The 19870-nt window shown below is 43.0% G+C and overlaps 1 protein-coding gene across 1 annotated transcript; it reads right to left on the minus strand.

Moving 5' to 3' along the window:
* Positions 1-4980: 4980 nt before the first annotated feature.
* Positions 4981-7618, minus strand: LOC101307997. Its single transcript, XM_004301709.1, has 2 exons — positions 7201-7618; positions 4981-7061 (listed from the first exon to the last, which is right to left on the minus strand). Exons 1-2 carry the CDS (start codon positions 7616-7618, stop codon positions 4981-4983), a joined length of 2499 nt encoding a protein of 832 aa, XP_004301757.1.
* Positions 7619-19870: the final 12252 nt, after the last annotated feature.

Genomic DNA, 19870 nt, shown 5'->3' on the forward strand with positions numbered 1-19870 from the left:
TAATTGATAGATCATGATTTTTGTAAAAATATTTTTTGCACCTTGTATATGTGCGTGCAGCATGTATGATAACATAATTTTTTTCTGTCACGTGATCGATATTGCTCACAGTTTTTGTTCTTATTATGTCATTATGTAAGAGGATATATATGTCATTTAATAATTCATAATAAAGTGAGATCAAGTGAATAAATTTAGAAGTCTCAATAACCGCACTCAAGAAGGATATATATGACCTTTTTTCATGTCAAATAGTTATTTTTTAAAGAATCTAGAAAACAAGGTCAAAAATCAAATTGGCCACCTAAAAGTGGTCATTCTTGAAGATTTTTCAGTCTAATTTGTCATACCTCATATACCATGGGGGGAATTTACCCAAAAAAATAATAATATCAGTAATATATTCTCTATATGATAGAAATATTCAAACAAGCTATTTAAAATCATTTAATAATAATAAAAAAAACAATATTGAATCAAATGTTTGAGCATATGCTTATTATACAGTAGAACATTTTTTCCAAACTTGACTGCTCTTTGCCAAAACCTGATCAGCATATGACTTCAGCTTATTTTCCAAAGATTTCTTTACAATTTCATCATGGCAGTGCCTTCGTGATTCAATCATAATTCCACAACAATACTCGCTCATTTCTCCATATTCATAAATACTTAAAAACACTTCTATCTTGCAATCATCATGAAGACTTTCAAAGCATTGATCTTTAAATTGGTGAACATATGATTTAGGTATGGATGATTGAGATGCAGTTATGGGTTGATTTATGATATCTTCAAGAACTCGTATTGCAACTGTAAAAGGTGTAAGAAACATGAATATGACAACTAAGAAAAGCACTAATGTTAAGTGTCTCATAACCATTGACATGGTTGGTTCAAGGAAATCTTGGAATTGTATTGTTTCTACCTCTTCCGTGAACACAGGACGAGAGGCCGAATCCTTCGCACCGGGTCTTGTAACTGCACGAGCAACAATGCGTCAGGAGTCGGGACTGGGATGGCCCAGTCTTCGACTCTCCGATTCTTAAGGCATCGTTTGATTGTTACTTGTATAGTAGGGGAGTATAGGAGGAGTAGTAGAACTTACCTCTTGTGGGAATTCGTGCCTGTTTTATAGGCTAGTGTTGGGGGTTTTGTCATTAGTTCTTGATGTGGGACTGTTTTGTGGTACTGTTCAGTCATTTCCCTTTCAGGGACGTTTAGCTGCCTCAGAATGGGTTTGGCATGTGTATTGCTGTTATGTTCCCACTCTTTGGGTACCCACAGAAGGTCTGCCGGTGATGGCTTGGCTGGAATGGCCTCCGGCGAGTGGGTAATGACATGACATTCTCGGCATGGCCAAGTGTTTTGGCTATGTATTAACAAGTCCCCAAGTCCCCAGTCCGAGAGAGCTCTTAGGTGGGGAGTTATTCCCAAGTTATGCCAAGAATGTCTTACCCGGGAGCTGGAGGCATGGCGCCGAGTCCCCAAGTCCCCACGCGAGGGTCGCAAGGTGGCTAGGGTTATGTTCCGAGAACTCGGTACGAACTTTTGCGTCATATCTCATTTGTGTCATAAATGGCCCGTTTATGAGGAACACGTGGTCATTTATGGCGAGTTTTAAGGTCGTAACGGTTTCGTTGTTTTTTTTTTTGTAACATGCGCGTAACTGACGCTTGTGCACGGGATCGTGGGGCGCGTCTTAAATGCGCTGCCTGATCGTGGTCGACGTGGTTACTCCTTGACCATTGAGATGGGGGAGATCTGGACGGTCAATGTTAATTTGAACGCCTATAAATAGGGTTGGAGAAAACAGAAAGAGGGAGTTTGCATTTCGAAAACAGAGGGACTAGGGCTAAGAGAGTGTGTTGTTCTGTTTGTGAAGGGGGGGTCTTCGGCGAACTATGGATCGAAACTGGGGAACATCCAATTTCATCCTCGATCGATTGAGTGTGAGCGCTCGGCTGTTTGCAACCAGCTTCACTGCCACTACACGAATCCAATTTTTCAAGGTATGAACTGGTCAATTCTTGTTCTAGGTTCTGTTTTTGCTTTATTTCGAATTGATAGGGATAGTTTGTGTGGATTTCACTTCAGTTGCGACTTTTCTAAGAGAGTCTAGAGTAGGGATTGAATGGTTTGTTATCGGGTTAGCTAGGGTTAAGGTAGCGAGAGTCTAACATGTGAGGATGTAGGGTATGACAGATCCGGTGGGGGTGTCCAGCGAGAAGATTGTGATTCTCTCTAGCTCGACTGATCCTGATTCGGACACCTTGCACCAGTGGGAAGAGGAAGTGAATTATCTTATGGCGAAGGTTGCCCTTGACTTAGGGGAGGGCATTCTCGCTACGGATGCTGGGTCTCACGTGTCCTCGTCTGATCCTCTATTGCAGGAGGTAGAAGAGTTTAGCATGGCGAGATCTCGGGAGGATGACGAGTCTTTTTGGGATCCGCCTGGCGAGAGTATGACATCGTCAGAGTTGAAGGCACTCCGGGAGAATTGGAGTATCCCCAAGGAGGTCTTGTTGCGGCCTCTCGGGAGGGGTGTTAATTTCTGGGATCCCCCGAACAACTTTACACTGGTATACGAGTACCAGCTACGATGCGGATTGATGTTCCCGCTATCCCCGTTTATGCAATACACTTTAGCGTGTTTGCATGTCGCCCCGGGGCAAGTTACCCCTAATATGATGCGGCAGATTCTAGGAACAAGGGTGCTTTTCCATTTGCTGGGGCAAGAGTTCCCCAATTGTGAAGAATTCAATGCATGTTGGCACATGGCCTACTGTGCGAAGAAGGGCAACCGGGGTTGCGTGACTTTGAAGTCCCGGGGGAAATTCAAGATCTTAGTGGAAGACTTGCCTACCTCTACAAACGAGCGTTGGCGATGGAAGTGTTTTCTCATCGGGGGTTAGTGGCAGGAGTGGCATGGGCATCCCTTCCGGGCACCCGAGGCTTTCCAAAAAATAGGTATCGTTTTTTGTGTCTCGTGTTTTCTTTCTGTTTAGTCTGTTTTGCCCCTGCTGACTGCTGACTTTGTGTAGTGCCCCAAGAGTATAATTTAACCGGGCTGATGGAGCGTCGGATACGCCGGGTGCTGTGGGCATTCAACTGTAGAAGTTCATACCAGATATGCCGCTTTGGCATATATAGTTATTTCGGTTACTCCCAGGTCCCGGGTCTGTATTTTGTTTTTTGAGTTGTTTCATAGGTTTACACTTTTTGCCTGTGTTTTGATCCTTACTCTGCCTGATGCAGTGACGATGCCTCGGGACGGTGGGTCACGGAAGAAGGAAGGACCTTACGACAAGGTTTTGATCAGGATGTTTTGGATGGGTTGCTTGCAGAGGCTGCTCACGCCAAGCGGTTCGACATTGACGTGCCTCCCTTGGTGGCGGAAGTAACGGGCTTAGGCGACCAAGAGGTGAACGACGAGGAGGTAGAAGTTGAGGATGGTGATCAAGGGGACGATGATGAACAGGTTCCGCTGGGGGAAGAAATGTCCCGGAGCCAGTTGGGATGGAAGATGTGTCACTGGGAGACGTAGAGGAACCCCAAACTGGTGGCGAGGACCTCGTGACAGAGGGGGTGGAACCCCTTAGGCAGGAATCCGAGGAGGTCGTCGTGAGGAAGACTCGGAAGAGGAAGGAGAGGGCCAAGTAGTCTCGCAATGGCCAAGGAAAAAGGTCTCGAAGGGAAAGGCGTTCCACGAGTTCCGGGAGCCTGGCTGAGATCACGCACGCGCTGGAGGGGACCGGGGAGGTGCAGCCTTGGCGCAAATGGCGTATGATATGCGTCACCGGTCCCGCGACATGACCGCCCTGGAGGAGGTCAAGCCCTTAGCCGGCATTGCTCTTGCCAGGGAGAAGTTGACCCGGGTAGGTGTTTATGGGGTGCAGTTCTCTTCTTGTTTTGGTTTTTTTTTTTTTTTTTTTTTTTTTAATTGTTGTTGTTGGCTTGCTTACAGGCCACCCTACTTATGTACACGGCAAACAAGAGGGTTGTGACCCATATGCAGGAAGATGCTGAGACCAAGTGTCAGCAACTGAAGGAAGCAGAAGAGAATAACCGTGCCCTCTCGCAACGTCTGGAGCAGCTAGAGCAGGACACTGCTGTTTTCCGAGACCAGGCCACAACCTCTGGATCTCGCGAACCCTAGCGAAGCAGCATGAGACTTGACGTGCTACCTCCTCTGTCGCCAAAGGAAGGTTCTATTGTGGGCACACCTCAACCACTTGCTATGGTCGCTGCTTCTCCAAGGGCTCCACGCCCCGAGGGATCCCCTTCAGCGCAAGTGGCAGTTTCTCAGGTTGCGTCTTCTACTGTTAAGCCACCTAATCCTCAAGTTTCTGGTCTTGTGGCACCCCCACGGGTTGAAGGGTAAAAGGTCTCAGCGTCCAAGTCCCCTGTCCCGGAAGTGCAACAGGTGAGCTCGTTGGTGCGTCCAAATGTGTCAGTGAGGCCTCCAACTGTGTCACGCGACTGCTCTAAGCATGCTTATGGGCAGAAGGTGTCGATAAACCTCAGCCAGAGCCGCAGATGGGGTAGCGGATCAAAGAGTGGCGGAAGTGTGAATAAGTCAAGCGGGGCCTCTTCCGAGGAGAAATAGCTTGGAGGGTGTAGTTTGTAGTTAGTTTTTGTTTTTTTTTTTTTAATTCCTTGTTTGTTCTGGAAACAATAATTTGGTGGCGTGTAGCCATTTGAACAATTTTGCTGTTTATGAATTGCCTGGGAGTCCAGGTTTGGCACGTTGGTGTTTATTGCTTTTCCCTTCAAATAGTTCATGTTGTGATTCTGTTCTTTGCTGGTTTGTTCCGTGTTCTCGACATGTTATGTTAAAAATGATTACAAAACGTAGCATCTTCATTTTAGGATAAGCCGTTGATGGGCAAGGTGTACATTTGATTTGGGCCGCTACCGGGCTTAAGTACACAAGTAACGAAGTGCTAGCTGCCATGTTGGCTTTGGAGTGCTGATAATTTAAATATGGTAGAGGTGGAGATGGCGAGCATTCCAGGGACGAGGTAAGACTCGGCCATCAGTGTCGCGGAGATAAAATGTAGCTGGTCCTGGAGCGTTGACTATCTCCATTGGGCCTTCCCACTTTGCTTTGAGTTCAGTAGGGTGAGGGATGACCTCTTTCATGACCCAGTCACCCACCTTTAGAGGGAGGGAAACAACTTTCATGATGTAGTGTCGGGCAACTTTTTGTTTGTAGTTGACATTCCTAAGATGTGCTCTGTCCCAGCGTTCCTCGAGGAGGTCCATGTTGAGTCGTAGCCCCGCGGTGTTTGCCGCGGGATCGTATGCTATGATACGTTCACTCGGGACCTCCATTTCCACAGGGATCACCGCCTCGGTGCCATAGGACAAGAGGTATGAGGATTCACCTGTAGCTGTTGTTGGGGTGGTACGTAGAGTCCAGAGGACTTTCGGGAGCTTGGCCGCCCATAACCCTTTAGCTTCTTCCAGGCGTTTCTTCAGGTTTTGCTTGATGAGCTTGTTTATGGCTTCCACTTGGCCATTGGTCTGAGGGTGTGCTGGGGAGGCATAGAAGATTGCGGTGCCTTGCTTAGAAAGGAATTCCCTGAATGTGTCATTGTCAAATTGCGCTCCATTATCTGTGATGATGGCTTGCGGTACCCCAAACCGGCAGTATAAATTGCGCCATAGGAAGTTTATCACCTTTTCAGTTGTGATTGTGGCAAGGGACTCTGCCTCGATCCACTTCGTGGCAAGGACAATTGCAAATTTAAGCTGCCCCAGGGTTGTGGGTAGCCATCCCACGAAGTCGAGTCCCCACTGGCTGTAAGGGACTGGGGAGATGATGACAGATAATGGAACTGGGGGATGGTGGGCAAAATTTACAAATTTGTGGCAGTGAAGGCATGCTTGGACAACTGCCTTTGCATCTTGCTCTAATGTTGGCCAATAGTACCCAGCTCTTAATGCTTTGAACATGAGGTTCTGAGCTCCCGCATGGTTTCCACATACCCCACTATGGAGTGATTTCAACACTTTGTGCCCTTCTGCTGTAGGCAAGCACCTCAAAAAGGGACACGACTGACCACGGTGGTATAGCTTCCCTCCTCTAAGCAAGTAGAGTGAAGCTTTGTGGCGTAACCGCTGTGCCTCGTGTTTATCCAGGGGCAAGGTTCCATTAGAAAGGAAGGCCACATATGGGTCCATCCATGAGAGTTGGCTAGGCGTTTCTATGGCAAAGATTTCTGAATAAGCCTTCGAGATACTAGGTTTGTCCCAGATTTCTATGTGCACATCTGGTGGCGTGGACTCGGGAGGGGCTGTGGTGAGTCTCGCGAGAGCATCTGCCTTGGAGTTCTTGGCCCTTGGGATTTGTGTGAGCTTGTAAGATGTGAAGTGTTGTAGGAGGGCGCCAGCTAGACTTTTGTAGGATCCCAGGTTGTTCTGGTTGGCTTTGAAGTCTCCTGCCACTTGATTGACCACAAGCTGAGAATCACTGAATATGTGGATGTGCAGGGCTCCGAGTTCTCGACAGAGCTGAATGCCGGCTATGAGGGCCTCGTATTCAGCTATGTTGTTGGATGCTTTAAATTCAAACCGGGGAGTATATTCGTAAGAATGGCCTTCCGGGTCTGTGATTATTATCCATGCTCCACTGAGCTTGTTGTTGGAGGATCCATCAACGTGGAGTTCCCAAATTTCGTTCCGGGGGAGAACGTCTTGGTTTGGATCGTCTGGGTTCATGGGGATGAACTCAGCAATGAAATCTGCGGCAGCTTGTCCTTTTATAGTTGTTCTTGGCTTGAAGTGTAGGTCAAATTCTCCTAATTCAATTGCCCATTTTACCATGCGCCCTGAAGTTTCAGGTTTTTGAAGTATTTGCCGCAGAGGGTGATTGGTGAGGACATGGATGGTATGTGCTTGGAAGTATTGTTTGAGTTTTCTAGCTGTGGTGATGAGGGCAAGAGCTAATTTCTCAATGTCAGGGTAGCGGATCTCGGGATCCGTGAACCCTCTACCACAGTAGTATACCGGGAGCTCATTGTCATGATCATGGCGTGTGAGAGCAGCGCTGATGGCTGTGGCGAAAACAACCAAATACAGGTAAAGTACTTCTCCCGAGACAGGTTTAGAGAGAAGAGGGACCGCCGCAAGGTAGGCTTGATATTATTGAAGGCATCATCATGTTCCGGGCCCCATGCCACATTCTCCTTGTACTGAGTTTTAGCAGTTGAAAGAATGGGTTGCATTTGTCTGTGAAGCGGGAGATGAAACGAGCCAGGGCTACCAAACGTCCCATGAGGCACTGGACTTCGTTCCAAGTCTTCAGGACTGTCATGTCAAGTATGGCTTGTACTTTTTTTGGGTTAGCTTTAATGCCTCTTTCACTGACCATGAAACCCAAAAATTTTCCGCCACTAACAGCCAAAATGCACTTTTGGGGGTTGAGGCGCATCCCGTCAGCTAGGAGCTTAGTGAAGACTTTGTCTAAGTTGGCAATGTGGTCGTCAGCTGCCTTGCTTTTGACCAGCATGTCATCCACATAGACTTCCATGACTTCCCCAATTTCTTCTTCAAACATGGCATTGACCAACCTCTGATAAGTTGCTCCTGCATTCTTAAGGCCAAAGGGCATGACCTCGTAACAATATAGTCCTTTGTCCGTGATAAAAGTGGTGTGCTCTTAATCTGTGAGGTGCATTTTAATTTGGTTATATCCCAAGTAGGCATCCAGAAAGCTGAGCATTTTGAAACCGGCTGTGGAATCAACCAACTGGTCAATCCGTGGCAAAGGGAAGCTGTCCATGGGGCAGGCTTTGTTGTGGTTAGTGTAATTAACACACATTCGCCACTTGCCATTAGGTTTGGGGACCATGACCACATTGGAAACCCATGTTGGGTATGAGACCTCGCGGATGAACTTGATTTCTTTTAACCGTTGGACCTCGGCCTAGATGGCGCGTTACTTCTCCGGGTTAAAGGCACGCCGTTTTTGCTTGACCTGGGGATGGTCTTTAAGAATGTTAAGTTTGTGTGTGATGACATCAGGGGAGATGCCTGGCATGTCAGCATAGGACTAAGCAAAGACTGTTTGCTTATCCTGGAGGAAGGCAATGAGCTTGTGGCGGAGTTCCGGGTTAAGGCTCGTACCGATGCGGACCTTCCTCTCGGGAGCACTGGGCGACAGGGAAACCCATTCTGTGTCCTCTGCCGGGTTAGGTCTCGGGGATTGCTTCTTGTCTTTCCCTTTAAGGTCATCCCTGGGGTCATCAATGAGTTCTGAGGGGCTAAGTGGCAACATCTCACAGGCACCACGTCCCTGTTGGATGGTATTAAGATGGCAATGTTCAATGGCGGCTCTATCCCCTTGGATTATGAGTAGGCCTCCCAGAGTGGGCACTTTCATGAGTAGCATGTGACCTGCAATGAAACATTGTTGTCCCTAGAGGATGTCGTGACCTAAGATGAGGTTGTAGGATAAGGGGCAATCAACTATGAGAAAACGTGATGTGATGGAAGCACGGCAGGGGCTGGTCCCTACTGACACTGTCAAGCGGTCTGAGCCTAAGGGCTGCACAATCTCTCCCGAGAAGCTGGCGAGGGGATCATGGTTGTTATATAACTTAGCTCGGTCACGCCGGAGTCCTCTATAACAATTAGCAAACATCACACTGACCGCAGCTCCTGTGTCCACGAGGGCCCTATGACACCTGTAGTGATCCACTTGGACATTGATTATGAATGGTTCATTGTGATGGCAACTAATCGTATCTTCCCTCTTGTAAAATGACACCTGGTCCCATGTTGATGGGGTGGTGGTGACACCTCTTTGCAGTTCAAGAATCTCCAAGTGGCTCGTGCATTGCCGTTTTGCCGAAGGCTGACGAGGAGGGAGTCGCGAGGCACCACCATGTATGGTTAAGATCTGACCGTGAACCTCAATGGCATTGGCTCCCGTGGCGGGAGTGCAGTACTGATGGAGTTGGCCATTACGAATCAAGTGCTCTATGGCATTGTGGAGGCCATGGCACATCTCAGTGGCGTGGCCGTTGTCATCATGCTAAGCACAATATTTGTTCCCTGTTGCGCGCTGAGGCTTTTTGGGATACTTGCTCTTAGGTGGCGGGGGAATGAGATCTTTGTGCCTGGCCCATATATCCTCATATGTAGTGGTTAAGGCTGTGTGGACCTCGTAACGAGGTGGTAGGGAGTGACATTGCTGCTGTTGGGGGCTCTGCTCCTGGGACCGATAAGGATGGTCTCGTCCCCGCTGCCCACTGTGGCGACGGTCTGAACTGCGCCCCTGGTTGTTGTCACAGGAGCTGCTATGCTACTTGTTTTTGTCTTGCCCTCGGTCATAATGGTCATACTTTTGCTGGGATTGCTGCTTGGGGGGTGAGGCTAGGAGTGTTAATGTGGTAGTTGGGTTAGAAGTCCAAAGGTGGCAAACTCGACACGTGCCCAACGGACAGCAAGGTCCATCAAGGCATCGTATGACCCTAGAGGGTTCTTGTTAATCTCCATTAGGAAGCTGTCGAGAAGCAAAGCTTGGCAAAAAGCTTGTTCAGCAATCCGGGGCTCCAAGTTGTGACAGCGTGCCGTGGCTGATTGCCACTGGGACAGTAACTCATGGAGTCCGTCACCCGCTTTTTGCTTGATGTGGAACAAAGCATCCACACTGCGGTAGATGTTGGCATGGAGTATGAAGCGGTTGAGGAAGCGTTCCGAGAGCTGGTCGAAATTGTCAATGGAGTTGGGAGGCAAGTTAAGGAACCAACTAAGCGCTTCATCTGAGAGGGTCTCTTGGAAGGCATGACAGGCCATAGCATCTGTGTACCGAGTGGAACTGCATAAGGAGAGGAATGTTTCAAGGTGAAGATGAGGGTCTCCGGCGCCCTTATACTTGTCCACTTTGAAAGGCTTGGCCTCGGGTGGCCTCTTTTCCATTTGCATCCGTGGCGTAAAGGGGCTTAGGCGGTGGCCATATCCCGAGAATAGAGGTCGCTGGCTCCCGCGACTCTCAACACCTTCAATTCGCGAGGCCAACTAAGTGACAGAATTGCTGAGCTGGAGGAGAAGTCGAGTTTGCATGTCGAGAGGTGGGGTAGCAGTGTTAGCAGAGTTGAGATTAGGGAGGGGTGGATCAGATGGCTCAGGATGGTTTAGTAGGGGAATGGATTCGTTACTGATTGTGGATGGTTGTGGGGCTGGGAGTGGAAATGATGGGTGGGTTAGTGGATGAGTAACATAGATAATCTGGTTGGGGCCTCTCGGGATCACGGAACTACTCTGTCCTTGGCTAGGAAAGAGAGATGTCAAGGTGGCGTCCAAGGTGGGAGTGACCCTTGATAGTTGTTGCGGTGATCTAGAGTGGCGCGGAGTAGGAATTGTTCCTTTTCCAGCTCGGCGATACGAACCCGATACGCTTCAGCTTCTGCTTTTTCCTTAGCTGCTTGCTCTCGGAACGCGTGGAAGTCTTTTTTCAAAATTTCAAGGGCCATGGCGGCATCAGGGTGGTTAATGGGGGCCGCGGTAGCGGTAGTTTGGTTATGGGATGTGTCTCCATATTGGAAAAGTTCTTTTTCTATCTGCGTCCCGGGTTCATTTGGGTCATCCACAATTTCTACCATCCTATTAAAAGTTAAATGGGAGTTCCACAAGAGGCGCCCTCCTTCTAGCGCCAATTGTTTCTACCTCTTCCGTGAACACGGGACGAGAGGCCGAATCCTTCGCTCCGGGTCCTGTAACTGCACAAGCGACAATGCGTCAGAAGTCGGGACTGGGATGGCCCAGTCTTCGACTCTCTGATGCTTAAGTCAGCGTTTGATTGCTACTTGTATAGTACAGGAGTATGGGAGGAGTAGTAGAACTTACCTCTTTTGGGAATTCGTGCCTGTTTTATAGGCTAGTGTTGGGGGTTTTGTCATTAGTTCCCGATGTGGGACTGTTTCGTGGTACTGTTCAGTCCTTTCCCTTTCAGGGACGTTTAGCTGCCTTAGAGTGGGTTTGGCATGTATATTGCTATTATGTTCCCACTCTTTGGGTACCCACAGAAGGTCTGCCGGTGATGGCTTAGCCGGAATGGCCTCCGGCGAGTGGGTAATGACACGGCATTCTCGGCATGGCCAAGTGTTTTGGCTATGTATTAACATGTATGGTAAGTGAATATATAAGTTGAGAATAATCAAAGAAAGACATTAAAAGACTTAAACATTTTTGGTGTTTTACTTTCAATGTATCACTTCTAAATATTCAATGCAACATCAATTTTTTTGGGTGTTTTGTTTTCAATTAATATGCCGTTTCTAAATATTTGATGCACGTTTGCTTTATCTAAACTAGTGGTATCCGTGCCTCTATTTTGAGGGAAGTGCATGGCTCGCATCAAACCATTGACAAAGGACTGATATCGCCTATAGAAAGTTCTCCATTTTATTTAAAAACATCCATTTTCTTCTTAATTTGCTGGGAATATGATTTCTTTTTCTAAAAATATATATATATATATATGGGAAGAAAAAGCAAGAAATCAATGAGTAATAAAATAGTTTCAACCATGCCCCTGTTGCTAGTCCGTTGACAATTCAAATTGATGATGCATGGGTCCCAAACCCAGATCTAGAACCTTTAGCACCCAATCCAATCGGCAGACCACTGCCATCTCCAAAAGCTTCTTTGATTCCGGTGACTGTAGTCCTAGTCGACACTGAACCTAACCCAAGAGCGTCGCTGACATCGACAATAAAATTGCAAATTAATGGCTGACATCATCATTGGAAACCAGTACCTTTGCAAGATGAACCACCACGTACTAGCATTCCAGCATCGGATCTCTCGGGAAATGTCATGCAACATGCAGTACCTTCAAACCGTTGGAAAGCATGGGGCCGGGAGATCTAGGACGAATCGTGTTTGTGTAATCCGCAGTAGAAAAGTCGTTGTGTGAGGCATCACCTCTCGCAATCGAACTTGGAAAAGAGAGTGGAGGCGCTAGGATATCTAGGCGGAAAAGAGAATGCTCTCATTCTCTAGGGTTTGGTTTTTCATGTTTCATATATTAATATATTATTAATTACTCTTTGTTGTTAATTAGAAAGAGAAGTCTTTACTACAACCATCACCGTATTATCAAAACGGAAGGCAGAGTAAACCGTGACTAAGAGCTGGGAAGACCAGCATATCACATCATGAACATTATGTTTTAAAAGAGGTAAGATGTCTATTATGAAATTCTCTTATCTCCAAACATAAACATGTTGAGCTGATGAAAAAGTTGATCGATGAGAGTACTGCGACTTCTTAATTATAAACAAGTAATGATTCAATTCAAATAATGACTGCAACAAATGAGAAAAAATAAAAGTGATTACGATACTATTCTCAAAGCAAGGAAAAAAAAATCCTATGCATGCACATACGTGACATATATAACTACTACAATCTTTCATGCATGTCGCAATACCTTTAACCTGGAGATTTCATATCGATCCTACAAGACTGAAGAAAACCATCATGGTCTCAAGGACACTTCTTATTATTCGATCATGTTCTCTGTGTAAGTTTCCTAGTATATCCTTCAACACAGAGATAAATCATAGAACTGCACCAGGTGGTACGTCATGGCCAACGCCGGGACTATGACCGGGAGAAGTTGGCCGGAAGGCATCAGTTGAAGCGGCCTGCATCAGCTTGTAGCGGCTTATAGTAAATCCCGCAGTGGAAGGTGGTTTTGGCTTGCTTGACCATCCTTTATGGATTAGTACTGGTGGCTGTATACTTAGCGGCCTTGACGCTGCTATCAAATCAAAGTTTTTCTCTGAAAGGAGAACAACCAGCAAGAAGCTTACCATGAAGGTCCTGGAAGCCATCTTTAGAGGATCGAACTGAAAGGAAACTAAAGCTTCTGGAAAAAAAAAAATGAGAAGCTATGCTATGCTTAGATGTTTTAGTTGATGCTTGTGCTAGTTCTTGAGCATATGAGTAGCTATTTAAGAGGTTTGTAACGCTTGCATGTTGAGCTTTATTAACCGTCAACTTGAACATAAAATAAGGAGCAAAATTAATAAGCACCAAGTTCACATGGTGATGTTTGCTAGATATTATTGAAATAATCTTCAAGACAAAGTTGCAAGCCCAGGAATGATTTTTCATTCCAAAAATAGCATGGGAATAACTTCCACATTTGGAAAGTAAAGCATTCCTTGACTCGATCATTTCTGTTCAAGAAACTTTCTATAGGGCATAGCTATATAAATTATGTTAAAGCAGACAGCAGATATGGATTTTGATTAGACTACACCAAGAACACTACTTGCTTTACCATTGATTAGTCTGTTTATTTCTTATAATGACAAAGCTAACTTGCTCTGTGAAGATCGATTGCAACGAAATTTATAAAGAAAATGCTTCTTCCACTAATTTAATTCATTAGACATTGTTGAAAGCACCCTTCACCTTTTTATTGCCAACTTGAGATCTGTCTGTTTTGGTTTGTAATTGCGGGCGCACTTGCTTGGTTTCTAATACCACCATCCTTGCTGTTATGCTGTAAGAGGAAAGAGTACCTCTGTTTATAGCATAGTGGTAATGGAGAAACCCAAAGATCATATATACCTGGCTAGTTACGAACGTTCTGTTGGGTTTTGTTTATACATGTAAATGATGTAATGCACCCACGCGTGCACCACCTTTGAGCTTGATCCTGCATAATTTGATGGTGGATTAGAATTTAGACACGAGAGCTTAGCTAGCTTCATCTCATGACGCTCTAACTATTAGCGTTAATAGAAGTACGTAGTAGTGTTTCAAGATTCAACAGTCTCTTGCTGTCCAAGATTATTGATTTCTTGTGATCTATACAGATTCAAAATAATCTTTTTGGTACAAATTTGATTGAAACTTTCAATGACTACTTCATGCATGGTTCATAATAATGGCTTTGTCGTTCTAAACATGAAAGAGAGCCTTCTTACCAAATACACAGACACACACATATGTTTCTAGCTAGTACAAAAATAAAGCACTTGCATGAATTCTTGTAAGTGTTTCATGTAGTGTAATTGCATTTGTTTAAGAACCAGAAACATGCTTGAGGTAGAAAGTTGAATTATTCCTAGTATTGAGCTTGCATTTGCTAACAAGAATGGATCAGAATACAAAATAAAAGGGTCTCACGTTGAAAGGGTCGAGCAGTAAGTAAATCTCATGCATATCTACCTTGGTATCAGAAGAAAAAAAAAAAAAACGTTTATCCTTGAGAACATGTCTCAATATTCATTTCATTCTCATTTCCATCATTGTTAAGAAAAACAAATCCAATACTTGTACAACTTACCTAATAAAATGAGCGCTTACACGAATAATCGTCAGGAATGCAGGAATACTTAGCACTCTGAAATGCACTGCTGAAATTATATTCATGTTGTCAAGTGGTCATAGCAAAGCCTCCCAGGTAGGTCATATGTATGCATATACTATGCTGCACTCGAGTACATATATATGTAAACAAAAGTCTAGCTCCACCACTGGTTACTTCTTTTCTCCTTATTCAATGACCATGATAAGAAGCATAATTAGAACTTGATCTGCTGTCGGCCTCAATTGCAATGAAACTAATAGGTATTTGACACAGAAAGAGAGAGAGAAAGAGAGAGAGAGAGAGAGAGAAATGCGAGACAGAAATTCCATGCGTGCTATAGGCCTTCTGTCATTCCCTTACTTCTATGCGCCATTTGTATTTCACTATTTCATGAGATGCGTACGTACCATTGGCACTTTAGAGTAGCAGTTCATTTGGGAAAAAGAATTCTAAAAATTTGCAACACTAACATTTCACTTTGGTCACCATAATGGGATTCCCTTTTTCTGAAGGAAACCTTAGTACTTGTAGTACTAACCCTAAATATTTATCTATAGGGTGTGCTTGATACGTTAGCTAGCTAGCCCCCACATGTTTGGAGATATTAGCCAATTCTTACGTCAGAACACACTGAGGAAGTGAGGATCATGTTTATCAGTTGCTCAGCATTGATCAGGAATATCATTGCACCAGATGAACAAGATGGACATCGATCAAGAATATTTTCGCAGCTGAATAGCTGATAGAGTAATTCTCAGCATCATTTCCACAGTTAAGTTTCTCTTTAAACTACGCAGAACCACCCAATGCCACTAGCATTAGTGGGTCACGGTGATCTAGTATAACCCACAAGATCTTTGAAACTTAACCAGTTCCAGTAATTTATAGACAGACATGAGATTCTCTAGGAGGAAAAAGGAGGTTCTGTAATCAATCCTCGTATATTGTTTAATTAGATTATTTCAATCACTAACAAGGAACGAGAAAGCACAACCAGGAGAAACAGTACTCATTCCTAACTGATCGATCTAAATTGAACTCTGAGGACATAGAAGACAAAAGAACCAAATAGCAGGATTCTAAGTATCATGATCTAAAGAAGCTAAACGATCAGCCACAATTAAGTTGGCATGGTCCTCTATAAATATGTCGAAAACAGATCGAAAACAATTGAGTCGTCTGCTTCCTCAAGAACTCTACTCTCTGAGGAACATCCGATCCATTTTCATCTTGAATACAGTCGAGAAAGAATCTCGAAAATTTCAAAGGCTAACTAGGTTTTTTATTTTATTTTATTTTATTTTTTTTATTTTTACTTTTTGATAAGAAGGCTAACTAGGTTGACATGTCTTTCTCTTAATATGGAAATTTCATCTCCAAGTGGGCAATAGCCAGTAGAAAGCTCTCATAGCACCCAATTTGATCTATTTTGTTTATTATGTAAGACTAGACAGAAACCCTAGGCACGCTCTCGTGCTTCTCTCTATCCCATGTTGTCCACTACTTTGATCCTAACTGTGTAGTCGCATGAACATTCCCTGGTTCGTCTCCGACGTCGAGTTTGTACGGTCACTTGCAGACTCTTCCTTCTCGACTAACCAACCAACCCTTCGAATTCTCAGGTTGTGCTGTTTAGGACTGGTTTGGGACTTCATTTTGGGTTTCTTCCCGTTGACTATTTGGGGTTGTTGTGGCCAACCCAAAGTAATATCTCGAAGTTCCTGCGCTTTCGCCCTTTGACTGCGTTTTGGAATATGTCATCGGTTCCATCGGGTGACAATCTTGGGTGAAAGATAAGTATGTCGAAGAATATAATGTGATTCATTGACATAATTGAGCAGACGTAGATATTAAATTAAGGCCTCGTTTGGTTCAAGGATTGGAAAGGTTGGGAAAGGAAAATTGTTCCTTTCATTTGTTTGGCACACCTAAGAAAATAAAAGACTTTACTATAATATAGAAAAATAGATGGGAAATTGGATCCTCCCACATACCATGGGATTCAATCTCCCTCATACTTTCCCAACATTAATTGTACATTAATTGCATCTTTCAAATATTATATTAATGAATGTTATTACCAAATTACCCACAAAATATTTGAATCTTGAATATTTTATATTTTAATACTAAGGATATATAATTGGTAAATTAATATTACTTGTTTTCCTATCCATGCATAAACCAAACATTGGAAAGGAAAATAAAATACATTTCCTAGTTACTTTCCTGACGTTCCCAAACACTTGGTATGGAAACTAATAGGAAATTTACTTTCCTATGTACATAGGAAAGACTAAGGAACCAATTTCCTTTCTAACAACCAAACGAGGCCTAAAGGTACTATTTATCACAATTGAGATGATAATCTTTGTTGGTTAATATAAAAAATTTACTCTTTTAATATGTAAACTTACTAGTCAAACACGACTATTTATCACAATTGAGATGATAATCTTTGTCGGTTAATATCAAAGATTTACTCTTTTAATATGTAAACTTATGTAGTCAAACACGACCTAGTATGATAAAGTTGGCCGAGCCGTTAGAACCCACATTTCGAGTTTCAACTCCCACGTGTTTGTGATCAGTAGGTTTGAGGAGCGTTTAGGTTCACATCCATATAAGGTGGGAAAATAAAAACCGGCTTTGTTGGATACTCTCGTGGACCTCATTCTAAATACTGACTGAGTGAATCGAATATGTTTCTAACTTGCTAAAATAAACCATGTGGCTTGCTACCTAGCTCACTTTGAATTTAAAAAAAAAAACTTATTTAGGTAAGTGAATGACACTGATGATGCGATATTGTGACATGATTTGATGTGATGCATATTGATTATATAATTAGCTAGCATTGGTGAAATGACTACAATATCAAGACCCTATCCAATGGAATTGCAACAAAATAAAAGAAAGAAAAATAAAAAACAAAACCAAAAAAATTGTAGTGCCAACACGTTTCGAACTTGGGATGACCAACTTGCAAAACAAGCTGGTACCCACACTGCCTCAAATTCACTTTCAATTAGCTAAGGAAATGAATAATATAGATAGTAACTTCTATATAATATCTTATAAGAAAAACATAAAACTTGATTTTTTTTCTTTTCAGGGGTCCATGGAATTTCGGGGCTATAGGTGCAGGTCTACTGGGCCAATATCCCGGGCCAGCCCTGATCCCACATGCTATCTTTAGCATTAATCAATTTTTTCATTCTCTCTCTACTCCTTCTCTTTCTTTGAATCTCTCTTCCTTTTCTCCACCAAAAATTATAAATTATGGGTTTTGGGTGGTGTTGTAGCAAAACGTACGATAAGAGGCGACAATGTTGCCAATGTAGAAGGGAGTTACAATGACGATGTAAGGACGGAGAAGGATGAAATTAAAAAAAAAATTAATGGGAATGGACACGGGAGATATGGCTGAGCATTTTTGAATAAATGTGATCTCATTAATATAATTTATGCCAAGATGACCATTATATATCTTTCTGGTGTCACCTCAAGGCGCGCCTCAGGCGTAAGGCCAAAGGAGGCAAGGCGACAAGGCGTGACCATTTCGCTTTAAGGTGTCATCTAACAAGCGTTTATTGATAGAGTTCTTGCAAGTATACAGGGTGGATGTAGTATAGTGAATGGAAGAAAATGGGTTGTCGTTCCCACGAGGATATTAGTTCAATTTAAATTATGAAATACCTAAACTAACTATACTAAAACACGAGATCACTATAACAATTTAAAGAAACAAACAAACAAACAAACAAGGAAATAAGTAAATAAACAATGATAAATGAATTTAGGGCGTCATTATCAACCACTAACAATCCTATTTATGCTTTGATGCAACTAACATATTCTTTCGTTTCTCTAGATGACAATTCCCGTATCTAAGTCCAAGTACGGCACTTAGACCATAGTTTTCCTTAAATGTATGATTCTCTCCAGGTACGGCAGAGATCGTATATCCTAGCATGCAGTCTATCCAGTTACGACATAAATTTAACATGTAAGACTCATTACATTCTAGAAAACAAGAGAATCATGCAAACCATTATTTCAGTTACGACAATAATGTAATTCACAACTCTTAATCACAAGAAGCTAATTTGAATTATATTGCAGTTACGCCTCAAATGCATCTTCTAATTACTAGATGCAAAGCCCTAAGGTGATCAATCAAAAAACACAAACATATAGCATCAATTAAAATAGTGACTAAGAATTCTTCATAAAGAAACTATAAAACTATTAAATCAATCATCAAAAACATAAACAATCATGCTAGGGCATCATTCTAACCCTAGAAAAGGTTTAACAAAACATGACTAAGTAAAACATAACAAAAACATAAAAATAATAGAAAAAGGTGAAGGGTGGATGGATCTCTGCTCCTTTAAGCGTCTACAACGTGCTCTCAAGACCTCTCTTTCATGTGAAATTCGTGCTCCCTTTAATAGAGAAGTTTATGCTCATCTTTGACTTCAAGTTCCTTTGTAAAACTTGGATTCAGACTCTTTTCTTGATATAGAATGAGAAAATTTTGAGATATCTCTTCTAGAACTAGGAATACATGTACTCCTTGAATCCTCATCTGTATCTTTGTCCTTGAAACCTTAGGGTTGACGGTCTTGTGACACGGAACTTGAGTTCTCCACAAAAGCTTGTAAATCCGAGCAAATTTTCTGATCTGATCTTTCTTCATTCAAACGATCATAACTCGGTCTAGAAATATCAAAATCGAGATCCGTAAAATTCTACATAAAATAGACATTTGTAGCTTTCCAATGATGTAAGGAGTCTGATTCAATCTGAGTAATTCCCAGTAATTCGGCAAAGTTGGACGTTCTTCACAAGCAGATTCTGGGACTTGGGATTGCAGTCGCCTTTCAATCCTTATTTGCGCATTTTAGCTCATTTTCTTCTCTCTATGACACAAACCTACAAGAACACTAAAATAACACATAAATAAGTCATAAAGAAGAGAACTAAACACAAATTTCAAGCATAAGAGGCTTAGAAATATAAGATAGTATGAGCGCACATCATTTATCTCCTAAGGCGAGACAATAGCGCTCTAAGGTGCGCTAAGGTGAAAAGGCGCGAGGCGTCGCTTTTTGTGTTTTTTTTTAAACCCTCAAACAGTTACACAACGTCGTTCTGCTTTGGGTTTAAAGAGAACAAATAGGATTCGGTTATGCTTTTATTCGTTTACACTTTGTCATTTTCTACCTTAGCTAAGTGATTTTGGATCTCTTAGTGATGGAGATGGAAGAAAAGGGAATGAGTGAATGATTTTATGTTGTTGTGTACATTTTTGTCATATTCCAAATTTTGACATTATGTTTGTAAGTCGCAACTTAATTTCAATTTTTGAATGTATGAATGTATTTTTAATGACTTTATATCTATAATTTATTTATTTTTATTTAAAATTTTAGAATGCATGAAACGCTTCGCCTTTTCGTCTCCAGGCTTTCAAAGCTTGAGGCTCTGACTTGACACCTCGCCTCACGCCTTCGCCATTTT

Source organism: Fragaria vesca, linkage group LG5, assembly GCF_000184155.1.
Source record: "Fragaria vesca subsp. vesca linkage group LG5, FraVesHawaii_1.0, whole genome shotgun sequence".
In the NCBI taxonomy this organism is placed as follows: Eukaryota; Viridiplantae; Streptophyta; class Magnoliopsida; order Rosales; family Rosaceae; genus Fragaria; species Fragaria vesca.

What these genes read in the sequence shown, in the direction of transcription:
- LOC101307997 (XM_004301709.1), bottom strand. Translation starts at nt 7,618, where the DNA reads ATGCCCTTTGGCCTTAAGAATGCAGGAGCAACTTATCAGAGGTTGGTC. An exon ending in CTTTCAACTGCTAAAACTCA is followed by an intron (nt 7,062 to 7,200) that starts GTACAAGGAGAA and finishes TTTTCGCCACAG; the next exon opens with CCATCAGCGCTGCTCTCACA.